Below are 12181 nucleotides of genomic sequence, written 5' to 3'. Positions count from 1 at the left end.
ACAAACAAACATGAAGATCAGATTGGGAAACCGAGGGCAGAAAGGAGTCATTTAAGGGCCATCATCCATCTTGGCATACGTTTGCAAGTGACACATAAACAATTTCATAACATTTCACAGCAAGTAAAGTGCAAAACAATTTTTGGGGGGCCATCTTAAAGTCTAATTAGATCCAGCTGGGGGAAAGTTACAGATTTCAGCGTTAGAGGGTCAGTTTAGGATTTTGAGAATTGATGTTTTTCCATATGGTTTCTCTCCCATCCAGTCCCCAGCCCAGCCCTCCCCCCCACCCCCAGCTCTCCATTTGAATCTGCTATTTGTTTTTAAAATTACTAAATTCCATCCACCCAGTGGTTGGTCTGATTTTAAAATTTCAGACCTCCTTGGGGAAAAAAAAGTTTCTTTTCCTCTCTTAAAATATGTGGTGCACACCGTCCTTAATTTGGGGGAGAAAACATGCTCGGCACCCTGCCGGAAGTCATTAAGAATGATCTCAAAAAGCCTCTTGGTCTTTTAAAAGTTCTCAAATTAATTTTAATCCAAGGCACTTTGTGTTAGCTAGTGGGTAGGAAATTAACGATGGCATCCATCTTTTTTTCCCATTCATTGCCAATTTTTTTTCCACTTCCTGCATCCCCACTACCCACCGCGCACGCATGCATGCCAGGTAACCCACTCCAGCGCTGCTTGCATATTCATGCAGTCATTGGGCGGCTGTTTCTCATGAGACCATGCAGGGCCATCAATCTAGCCTAGGGCATCTCGAAGAAATGGCTTCCGTGGCTGGGGAGGGGAGGGGCAAAGGATTTTGGGGTTGGGGACAAAGTAACTGACACATGTTTGTTCATCTGTTTTTTTTAGAATATGTTATCCCTAGATGATGGCTACAGTTTCTCCTCTTCCCGGCTCTGTCCTATCATACTTTGCATGCTGGAATTGCCCTATCTTAGGAACTTCTAATAAGAATACTATTCTGTTGTGGGGGAGGGGGAATGGGGCCCTACCACCAAACCTAAAGATTAAAAAAATAATAAAAAAAAAAGAAAAACAGAAAACCACCAAAAATCACCCCCTCCCAAAAAGTGAAATGAAATCCTTAACTGGCAAAAATGTAGTGTAACAACAATCAAAAATAGGCATCTGTGTAGTAAGTGACTAATTGTCAGTTTACTGTACCAAAAGTTGGCATTTGAGAAGTAATGACAAGTCCTTATTGAACAACCTACTGTGTGCTAGATGCTGTGCTAGACCCTTGAACCCTACTGACACCTGCCTGCACTTCTGTCTGTGACTGTCTGCAAGTGAATATAAGTATTAACATGCGTGGTAAATAAAACTTCTCTGCATGTCCCCAGCTGTCCCTGTATCTTGCGTCTGTCTTCTGTCTTTCTTCTTTTGTCTGTCTTTCCCCACAAAAGCACAAAGATAACGTATAGAACTGGATGAAACTTAGTACGACACGGCCTCCCCTACCAGTTAGCTGAAGGGGGGGTGGCTTATGATTTGAACCCAGCGCCTCTGCTTTACACATGGAGGGAGGGAGAGGAGCTAGAATACCCTGAAAGTACTTCCAGCCCCTGCCCCAGTTCTTTATAGTCCATCAGGATTCTAGCATTTGATACATATTTTGGCTTTAGAGATATCTGAGGACCTGTCTCTGAATTTCACAATCAACATTCAATTCATTAAGTGATAGTAAAAATGATGATAAACCTGCCAGTCCCCAGTATAATATCTCCATCTACATAGTAATTGCTTCAATGGCAGAATTTTGTCTTAGTATTACACACCCGAATTAGATTTTAGATTTCTTTTTTAGTTGGTTTTATACTTGATATACTCCCACACCCATTCACATAACATAGATGAACACTGAACACATTCTCAGAATATCCGTATTTAAGACTGGAACTTTTCCAATTATCATACTACTACTTAGACCGAAAAATCAAGCTGAATGAAAAAAACCTCGTTTCTGGAAATAGTTTTCTCTGGCGGTATGTACTTTTAGGTATTTGATCCCCAGAGATAGCTAATCTTAACTGTTGTGGGACCTTAAAACCAGAGGTTACTGGCTTCCTTTACCATGGAAATGGAGCCTGTTTAATGATTAGGAATGGATTTGTCCTATGGGGTCTTAGGTGAATTTGAATCCTTACGTGATATTAGGGGCACTCATACCCGTCCTTTTAAACTTCTAACATATGAATAATTGATTTTAGACTATAGCTTCAAGTCTGGGCGGTCCTGATTTCAGAAAGGGCCCCTTGTACACACAAAGGGGTCAAGTGGTTGCCATGAGAGTCTGGGGGCCAGAGTCAGACCTCAGAGCGGGGCATGGGTTCCACACCCCTGGTTTGCACCACGCCTCTGACCAATCATGTCTGCTCAAGTTCCCCTCACCCAGGCAGCACTTGTATTTAAATAGCCAGGAGGGGGGTTCCTGGTATCATCTGTCGTCCCCCACCCCGAAACCTACACATCCCACAGCCGATGAAAAAGAACAGCGCCACCAAAGTAGCTGCTTATTCTGATAGCATAGTCTCCAAGGCCAATTTAACCAGAAGGAGGTTGATCCTGGAAAAAGGATGATGTGAGATCATTCAGAAAAGGAGGGCCCACCCCTCAAATAAATGTGCAAATATCTTGAAAGAGAATGCTCAGGGAATATTAGTCATTATAATTTGAAACAGGAAAGGCCAGGTTCTTGGGGGGGGGGGGCCTGTTGGCAGGGGAGCACATGGCCCCCCCACCCGCATCCCTCCCTGCTAACCACTCTGGCAGGCTGTAACTGCTGTTAACCCCTTTCGCATTTCTGCTACATAAATGTTCTGTCATGTTCTACTCCTGGGGATTATGGCCTCCATCCCATGACTTGGTAAATCAACCAAGTGAATGCTTCAAAAACTGGGAATCTCAAGAGATTCTTTTAGAAATTACACACAGCAAGAGAAAGATAAACTGTCCCTTCTTCCTCTGTGACTCAGACTTTTCTTCTCTCAGGCTCAGTTTCCTCCTCTTGAGGTTGATAGCCATGTCCCAGAGCCTAATACACAGGTGTGTGTTGGTTGGTACCATACCCCCCACTCAAACACCAAGATGCAAGGTGGGGCAATAGCCATGGCAAGATTTATACAGAAGCTAGGGGGTCCTTTCTTACCCCCTGTAAACATGCTCAAGAATGTTCCATGGCTGAGTTCTAATGAAGACAGTTTGTGAAAGACACAGCGTGTCACGTGATGTAATGGGGTACAAACATTCCATCGGGGACCCCAGAAGCCAAAGGGTATGGCCTTTATCAGTGGCTGAATGTGGATCATTTCACACAGACCATCCTGGAATGTGTGCAAGTTAAAAGGAAAATTTTAAAGTTGACACAACCTCTAACGTCTACTAAAAGGGGGGGACACCCTTTTCACCCCTCGACACAAAAGCCCCAGACCATAAAAACTTCCGCGGGCAGAATCTTATTTCTATTCATGCGGAAGGATCAATGTGTCCTAACAGCGTTAACTGGAACCTTCCATCACTGCTGCTGGCTGCAGTGAGAGACACATTGACTCAGTAAATAAGTCAATACGCAGGGCCACAAAGCCCTGAATCTAATTGCCACCAGCACCTGCATTCAGTCCACTAATCCAATGACCAAGGAAGCCCCCAGGGGAACCAGGGAACTTCCTGCCAAGCCCACAGCAACATCACACCAAACAGAGATGCTGACACTCTCAGGAAACCTTGGTGTGCGGTGGGGGCTTCAAGCAAGGGGGCCCCATCTGAAATAGTGACAGGGTCCAACTTCTGGTACAGTAACCGTGATCACTATTGGATGCCGGTTTGCCAATTGGCCCCATTCTGGTGTGTCCCCAGCGGCAGAATTGGGGGGTAGGCATTTGAAACCACCTTTATTCGGGAACCTCCAATCTCTGCACAGATCTGAGCCCACTACTCCTTCAAGAACAGAATACTATGCTTTTAGTTGGGATCTCTTGACTAAAGCGACACTGTTCGCCAACGTGATGCAATATGATTTTGTTTTCTTTTTAATCCCACTGTAGTGAGAAGGCCACCAAAGTGCAGGACATCAAAAACAACCTGAAAGAGGCCATTGAAGTACGTGCCTGCTTCTTTCTCTCACCCCCTAGCTGCCCTTTCAGACAGTGCTGCCCTCTGACCGCTCGCTCACTCCTTTGCAGACAATCGTGGCTGCCATGAGCAACCTGGTGCCACCCGTGGAGCTGGCCAACCCTGAGAACCAGTTCAGAGTGGATTACATCCTGAGCGTGATGAACGTGCCCGACTTTGACTTCCCTCCCGTAAGCTCCGCCCTGGCATTGTGTTCTCGCCCTAGCCCCTCCCCGGTGCCACAGACAGCTGTCTGTCACACAGGAACCCCAGGGACACCTGTGTCCAAGCCACACTTCCGGCAAAACACATTTCAGTGATCGTGATTCTGAGGAAAAAGCTAATTCCATAAGGATCCTTGATGTTAGAAAAACAACTACAGCTCGTTAGGGCAAGTCGGGTGAGCCCCCGTAAATCTGGGATGACCCGTCCCCACAAGTAAATGTCACACTTGTTAATGCTGTACATCTCACTTGATTACATTATCAGTGTTTATGAGGGTCATGAGTTGTGGCACCCGTAGTTTTCCTTCATACACGTTATGACAGTGGTGTGTTCATTGTGGTGCAAATGTTAATTGGTTGACTGAAAGTCCCCTAAGATCCCGAGGGCTACAGAAGTGAGGGGCCAGCTCTCAGGTTTTCTAAATGGAAGCCCTTCTCCTGTTAAACATTTCACCACTTAACCTGTACAGAGGTTTTTCTAAAATCAGTCCTTGCCTGGGGCAAGTGAGAAGAATTCTCATTATTTAAAACAAGAAAAGACTTTCACCTAAATCATAACTCAGGAAGTTTCTTCTGTGCGTTCTGGTTGGCGTGCATGACACTGTTTACAAAGATTTGTCCGCTCCATAAAGAACTGTTTTTAGGGAATGCAAAACAGCTCATAATCAAGCACATACGTTCTGACCCCTTTGTGGGGAAAGAATAGTTTATGAGACGAACGGGAAACAGGTTGGGAAGATGTGCAAGTTTATACAGCCCAGAAGGAAAAGACTTGTCTACAGTTAAAACAATGAGTTATTGTTGCCTTTTTTCAGGCTTCCATGGGAATTTGTGTATTTTAAATGGGTTTGGCTGCCGGCTTACACTAGCGGAAAGGCAGTATTAATAAGTATGTTTAGGTACATTTTTTAAAATAGCCTTTGTTTGGAAAAAATTCAAGCAGTAAACACGATATACATAATGCAATGCACAAGCTTTTTCATGAACTAGGATTCTATGTTTCTGATAGAAAAATAGCAGCCTGTTAAAAATGAATCAAGACCGCAACCTTTTATTATTCCTACTGACATCTGAACTTGATGTTCTACCTAATTTGAATCCTTTTCCTGCTGAATTCACATTGTGGGGAAACCTTTCCTTGTAAGGGCAGATTGCCCCCACGTAACTAAAATGTTTTCATGTTCAAGTGAAATGTGAACTGTAACCTACTGTAATTTTGAACATCTCGGAGCTTATTGGCTCCTTCCTTTCTTCCTATTCCAACCCTTCCCAAAAGGACAGGTGCTGACCGGGCCAGCAATTCCCAATCATACTATTTTGGTAAAATTCAAATTTTCCTTGAAGGAAAATTGAACCCCAGCACATCTTACGAAGGTTCTTCGTGTGCATTAATCCCCTAATTTGGCGCGCCCCTGAGAAGCAGCTATTGGTCACATGCATGGAGACCTGTGGTCTCACCAGTCCTCAGGACTAACCCTGACTGGGGTGCAGGCTCCTATCTTTCAAGAGTCTTTCTTGTGTCCATCTTCAGGAATTCTACGAGCACGCCAAGGCTCTGTGGGAGGATGAAGGAGTCCGCGCCTGCTATGAGCGCTCCAACGAGTACCAGCTGATTGACTGCGCCCAGTAGTAAGTAACCTTTTCACACAGGCACACAACCCGCACGACTGGAGGGGGTTAGGCGCCACCTCCACACCTGCTTTTAAAGTCACTTGCAAATGAGTTCTTTTCATAGCAGCCAGCCAGTTATTCCCACCTGCAGTTAGAAAGTTCTCATCCGATTCATTTGTTTTTCAAAGCCCTTAATTGCACTTTTTAGTGCAGTGACGTTATTTTATATAAACAATTAATGCCTGTTAGAGCAAAATGATAATTACTTGTAGTAGAGTGATGTTCATCCTGCATTAGCATGAATTAATTCATTGAATTGACCTCTAAGCATTTAGGGAGATACAGGTCAGCTCTCATACTTTGGATAATGTAAAAATATTTTATTTTATTGCTGTAATTTAAAACATCACAAAAATGTGCCTCCTCCCTCCTTGATAGCTGATGATTGCTTTGCCATTTCTGCTGTCAGGTAAGTGACTGCAGTAGCCACCAGGGGCCCACATTACTAGACTATGTTTATCTAGAGCTGGGTTTTGGGTTGAATTCTCTTTTTTAGCTTGATTTATTCATTTACATTGGGCCTTAATTCAAGGGTGTTTCCCACCACGGTGTCCTCCCTTTTCTAGTGGAAGTGAGAACATCTGGAGAGTTGCCTTTTCAGTAGTTCACGACCTCCCTCACCCTGTACATGACAGCAAATACATGTACGATGGCAAGGGCCAGAACAGTGCGATGGTGCTGACATCACAGAAATGTTCTGTGTAATCTCAGCTTGGATGCTCCGAAGTCAGTCTCTTCTGTGACTTGGGGATGAGGGGGCAACAGTTCTCTATGATGTACTCAGCCAAAACGCAAACGATTTTGCTCTAGAAAATATGAGGTAACTGGGACCAAGGTACCAGGCCGGCTCGCAAAAAGCTAAAATTGCATTACTCAGGAGCCCCGAGCCTCAGGGACAAATTGTGAAAAGCAATGGAGAAAATCGGAAGGAGGAAGAGCTAACAGCAAGTTCCCCGGCATCCTGGGACCACCATCCCCCCGCCCCCAAATCACACAGGCTGGCGTTAGGGTCTGTGGAGCCCAGCAGTCAGTTTACTCTTCCTAGCCCTTCCTGTCTTCCCATAGGAAGTGCATTTGGTTGTTTTTGATTGTCACGTATGTGGCAACTTCATAGGGTTTAGTAGACAAGTTTGTGTATTTTCAACAGGGCCAGAAAAACAGTCCCATCTTGCCGAGTCCCTGCGACCCCCACCCCCACCCCTTCAACAAAGTCCCTGATTTTTCTCAAAAGTTTAAACTAAAAGCTGGAAGTGCTAATTATAGTAATGCAAAACAAATGGAAATCCTGGAATTGTTTGCGTTTTGTGTTTTGGATCCAAGTCAGAAGTCGAGGTACAAGATCAGGAGGGTTCTGAGGGCTCCCCGAGGGGGGAGGGCAGGAGGGAGGGCGAAAGTTTCATTAAGAGTAGTTAGGCCAGGTTGTTGGGTTTTTTTTGTTGTTGTTTTTTTTTGAATCTGACACCATGTATATAAAAGTTTTTTTTTAAAAAAATGCAACATTAAATTACTCCTACAACTTTATCTGCAAATGGCAACATTTGCACAGTTTATGCAAAGTTTTAAGGAAACTCAGAAAAGGCGAGCACCGGAGCTTAGATCTTCCAAAGCGCCTTCCCTGGCCCCAGCATTCCAACCGCCCTGCATTGGCACGCACCAGTGTGTTTCTGGTCTGAGTGCCTTTATGTTAAAGTTGAGATACTGGTACCTTGCCCATTTCTTAAGCTGCCTATTTTTATTTGTTGAGCTGGGGTTTGGCTGGCCCTTTTCCAGATGTCTCTCTCACAAGATTTGGTGCTGATCTATTTATAGAACTGTGGTTCTGTTGCCATGGCAACATGCTGGCGGCCAGGGCGGCTGGGGAGCTATTTCTGGACCGGTGCTGTAATGTAAGACTGATTGGGCAAGTTAGTATATCCTCTAAGCCAGACTGACTCTAAACCGGTGAAAAGGAAGGAGGGAAAAACTTACAGAATTTCTTTAAATAGACTTTTCTGCCTTTGGGATTTTCTTTTCTGATTAGCCCACTTTAAGACAATTCCAACCTGCTCCCCCCACCCCCCACCCCCCAAAAAAAAGCTGGTTTTGACATTACTTTTCCGTATTAATTAAATTAATCCAATCTTTCAAAAGCCATTTTCCTAACGGTGTGTCTAGTCGAGCAACACAAGCAAAATACTTTTTGCATCAGGAAAAGGCATGGCTGTGGAGAGGGAGATGCAAAACATGCTTTCATGAGAGGCGTTCCTGTTACTAGTGAGAGTCTGAGACCCCAGCCTCCCCCCCGTTTGTGCCCCCTGCCACGTAAGGACCAACAACCTGAGGTTCTTTAAAAACTACAGGGTTCATATCTGGAGTGTTTCACTTCATGGACCAAATGGAACGGAAGGGAACTTTGTGCTTGTTTCCTGTTCAGTGTGGTTAGGGCAAAAAGGGCCCCTTTGTGTCACCCTCTTTTGTTCTCTTTAATGAGTGAGATTCTTAAAAGGTAGAAGGAAGGAATACCCATTCTGAGTCACTCAAACAATGTCATTTTCATTAGTCCCTTGGGGGAAAACATCCTTACTTGTAAGCGTGCCATTTTACTTAAAAAAAAAAAAAACCAAAACACTGAATGACATGAAGTGTACAATTTTCAAACTGCCGTCCATTTTAGTCATAACCAAACAATTGAAAATTTTTTTTAGTCAATCGTTATCAAATGGCACAGAACCTAATGGGCATGATTTCATACCCTCTGCTGGCTGATTTGCCCAGAACCAGCCTTTTCAAATTAAAACAAGACCAGAGCCCCTCCCATGCCCTGTGATATACCTGCAGGCCTCGGGTCCAGGTTCTGAAATTCTGTTTGCTCTAACCTTCCTAAGGCATAAGCTTTGAGTCCGAAATGTAACTGACCCAAGCAAAACTCGCATTGACTGAACCGTGTGACGGTCATTTCCATTTTGCTTGACTTTGTCGAGAGGCGGGAATGGCGGCTAAGTTGGCGCGAGCTCTCCTCACCCCTGTGTGTCTTTCTTTCCATCCCAGCTTCCTGGACAAGATCGATGTCATCAAGCAGGCTGACTATGTGCCCAGCGACCAGGTATGCAGAAGTTCTCGCAGTCGGGGTTCCCTCCGAGCCCTCTTTCCCAGCTCGTCAAGCCGTGTGCTGCGGATTGGTGGCTTTTCCTATTTCAGTTGGTTTGGCTGAGACCCACTGACCTAGATTTTGTTACAGGACCTGCTTCGCTGCCGCGTCCTGACCTCTGGAATCTTTGAGACCAAGTTCCAGGTGGACAAAGTCAACTTCCAGTAAGTGAAGGGGCCTCTTTGAATGCACCGAGGTGCTCGTGCTTTCTTGCCGCTGGCAGGTAGAGGGTAGGCCAGTGTTCGCCCTGGGCAGTGACCATGTGTCCTTCTCCTGCAGCATGTTTGACGTGGGTGGCCAGCGTGACGAACGCCGCAAATGGATCCAATGCTTCAATGGTACGAAAGCCACAGCTTCTCCCCTTTAAGGTCGTTTTGCCTTTTTAATTGTGAAGGGTTGCTTTTGTCCTAACCCGCGTTGCCTTTGCTTCCTGTGCTGAAGATGTGACTGCCATCATCTTCGTGGTGGCCAGCAGCAGCTACAACATGGTCATCCGGGAGGACAACCAGACCAACCGCCTGCAGGAGGCTCTGAACCTCTTCAAGAGCATCTGGAACAACAGGTGGGTGTGGGGGCCCTGGGGTCCCGCCAGCCGATGAGCTCTCCCACCCCAGGTTTCCCCAGTAGGAAACGGAGTCTTAGGTCAGCACGGGCCCCTGCAGAACAAAGGCTTTCTTCTCCCGGCCTTACCCCTGCGTCCCTCTGTGTTGTTAGATGGCTGCGCACCATCTCTGTGATTCTGTTCCTCAACAAGCAAGACCTGCTCGCTGAGAAAGTCCTTGCTGGGAAATCGAAAATTGAGGACTACTTTCCAGAATTTGCTCGCTACACTACTCCCGAGGATGGTACGTGGACCTTCTGCCGTGGGTGGGCGCACATTCAGCTCATTCGTTTTACAGTCGTGTCTATGTTCAAAATGTCCGTTCTGGAAGGTTGTTCATTTAGGGAAAACTCACCAAGTAAAAAGATCTGTAGGGAAAGCAAGCAAATCTTACTAACACTCCTCTGCAGATGGAGAAATCCACCAGGTTCAGGGCCTGCAATGCCATAGCACTCTAGCTCTGCCCTGTTCTTTTAATTGCCTGGCCTAACGAAAAACTTACATTCTTCCTAGCTACTCCTGAGCCCGGAGAGGACCCACGCGTGACCCGGGCCAAGTACTTCATCCGCGATGAGTTTCTGGTGAGTATACCCTGTCTTTAGGTCTCTCTTTGATTGTTTTCTTATTCTTGGGGATGTAAATCTTAATTCTACACATGGGGATTAAACGATCCAGTTCTTCAGTTTTGTTTCACTGGTAGCCAGTGCAAATTTTAGCTTTCGGGCCCCTTGGTTTTGTTTCAACATAACACCAGTAGCTGCTCAAGGGTCTTTGGTAGCTGTCCCCATCGACCTTGGGGAGGTGGGGGAGGGGGTCCTTGGCTAGGTGGCACTGACGTGTTTCCGTCTGCCTGCACCACAGAGAATCAGCACTGCCAGTGGAGATGGGCGTCACTACTGCTACCCCCACTTCACCTGCGCTGTGGACACCGAGAACATTCGCCGTGTGTTCAACGACTGCCGTGACATCATCCAGCGCATGCATCTCCGCCAGTATGAGCTGCTCTAAGAAGGGAACGCCCAAATTTAACTGAAGCCTTAAGCACAATTCAGTAAGAATGAGCCGTAACTGTGCACGCCGTTGATCACCCACCATAGGGCATGGTTAACAAAGCAACCTTTCCTTTCCCCCTTGAGTGATTTTGCGAAACCCCCTGTTCCCTTCAGCTTGCTTAAGTATTCCAAATTTAGAAAGCTTAAGGCGGCCTACAGAAAAGAAAAAGAAAAAAAGGCCACAAAAGTTCCCTCTCTCTTTAAGTCAATAAAATAACAGCAGCAAACAGAAATAAATGAAATAAATATTGTCTTGTGCAGCATTAAAAAAAATCAAAATAAAAATTAAATGTGAGCAAAAGGTGTGACTCCTGTGTGTTACTTGCGGTTCCGGCAAGCACCCGTTCCACCTACTTGCGGTCTGGTGGTGTCGGCCTCCGACATCGGAAGACCCCAAAGGGACAAGGCCCCAAGGCTAGAAGTGGGTGAAACTCACACCACTTTCTTGACCTAATCTCTGGGTTTTTGAAAAGAATTTGCAGACAATACAGAAAGGCCACACGATCCTTCTCCCAAGCGGGCGCCCCATGGACAACCACTGGGCCTTTCGAACAACTCCACACTTGACCTTCACTGCTCTGCAAAACTTCTGCCAGCTGACACCCCGGGGTGTTTGTTTACCCCAACTCCCTAAAATAGGTGGTAGGTGTGTGGTTCTGTGTCCAGCTGTAAGGTATGGACTCAGTTATGTAGGGGACATTTAAGAATGCAGTGTTTAAAATCGGAACGCGGGTTACTCAAGAAATAGGGTACAATATACATGTATCACACTACACTTTATCTTACAGTTTTGTCAATTATACCTCATTAAAGCTTGGGAGAGGGAATGGAATCAAAAGCTACTAAATAGAAGTATTGAAACAACTGGGTAGCCATTTGGGGGACAATTTAAGCTGATCCCTACCTCATTCCATACACAAATGAATTCAGTATGGATCAATCACAAGTTTAAATACAAAACAGTACTTCAAAAGTGAGTTTTTACAGTTAAAATCTTGGTTTCTTTTTAAGCATGACCTAAGATCCAAAAGCCACAAGGGGAGAGGAGCGGAAGTACTAGACAAAGATTTAATCATAAAAATATGGATGGACGTGGGGACCAGATAAAGAAGTGTAACAGTTAATTTCCATAATCAAAGAACTCTTAAAAATAAGCAAACCCATCACAAACACGGACAAAGCACAAGAACAAACAACTTACCTTTAAAAAGATACAAATAATATTGGAGGAAATGTGGGAACTTAGTCACAATGGAGTGAAATGCAAATAACACCATTGCTGGGGGAGGAGGTGGCCATCAGCACTTCAGAAGCCATGATGGATTGTTGCTTGCACCTGAGGTCCACTTGAATTCCCTAGTCCTTCATCCCCAGGGTCAAACCT

At 45.3% G+C, this 12181-nt stretch overlaps 1 protein-coding gene across 7 annotated transcripts in view; it reads left to right on the top strand.

The window, feature by feature from the left end:
* The window catches only part of LOC308490892 (guanine nucleotide-binding protein G(s) subunit alpha), a 66241-nt gene extending 55143 nt beyond the window's left edge, over positions 1-11098 (top strand). For 5 of the 7 annotated variants that reach the window (XM_081033665.1, XM_081033664.1, XM_081033662.1 and 2 more), the window contains 10 exons: positions 4053-4110; positions 4194-4313; positions 5878-5975; positions 9045-9099; positions 9235-9308; positions 9424-9482; positions 9586-9706; positions 9859-9989; positions 10259-10326; positions 10607-11098. In XM_081033665.1, coding sequence (XP_080889791.1) covers positions 4053-4110; positions 4194-4313; positions 5878-5975; positions 9045-9099; positions 9235-9308; positions 9424-9482; positions 9586-9706; positions 9859-9989; positions 10259-10326; positions 10607-10753 — 931 coding nt within the window. In that variant the 3' untranslated portion in view covers positions 10754-11098. The remainder of the gene's footprint in view (positions 1-4052; positions 4111-4193; positions 4314-5877; positions 5976-9044; positions 9100-9234; positions 9309-9423; positions 9483-9585; positions 9707-9858; positions 9990-10258; positions 10327-10606) is intronic. The other 2 variants (XM_081033663.1, XM_081033661.1) reach the window with 1 other exon arrangement.
* The last annotated feature ends 1083 nt before the right edge of the window (positions 11099-12181 follow it).

This window comes from Rhinolophus hipposideros, assembly GCF_964194185.1.
Source record: "Rhinolophus hipposideros genome assembly, chromosome: 22".
Classification (NCBI taxonomy): domain Eukaryota; kingdom Metazoa; phylum Chordata; class Mammalia; order Chiroptera; family Rhinolophidae; genus Rhinolophus; species Rhinolophus hipposideros.
This window is presented reverse-complemented; position numbering and strand designations above follow the sequence as displayed.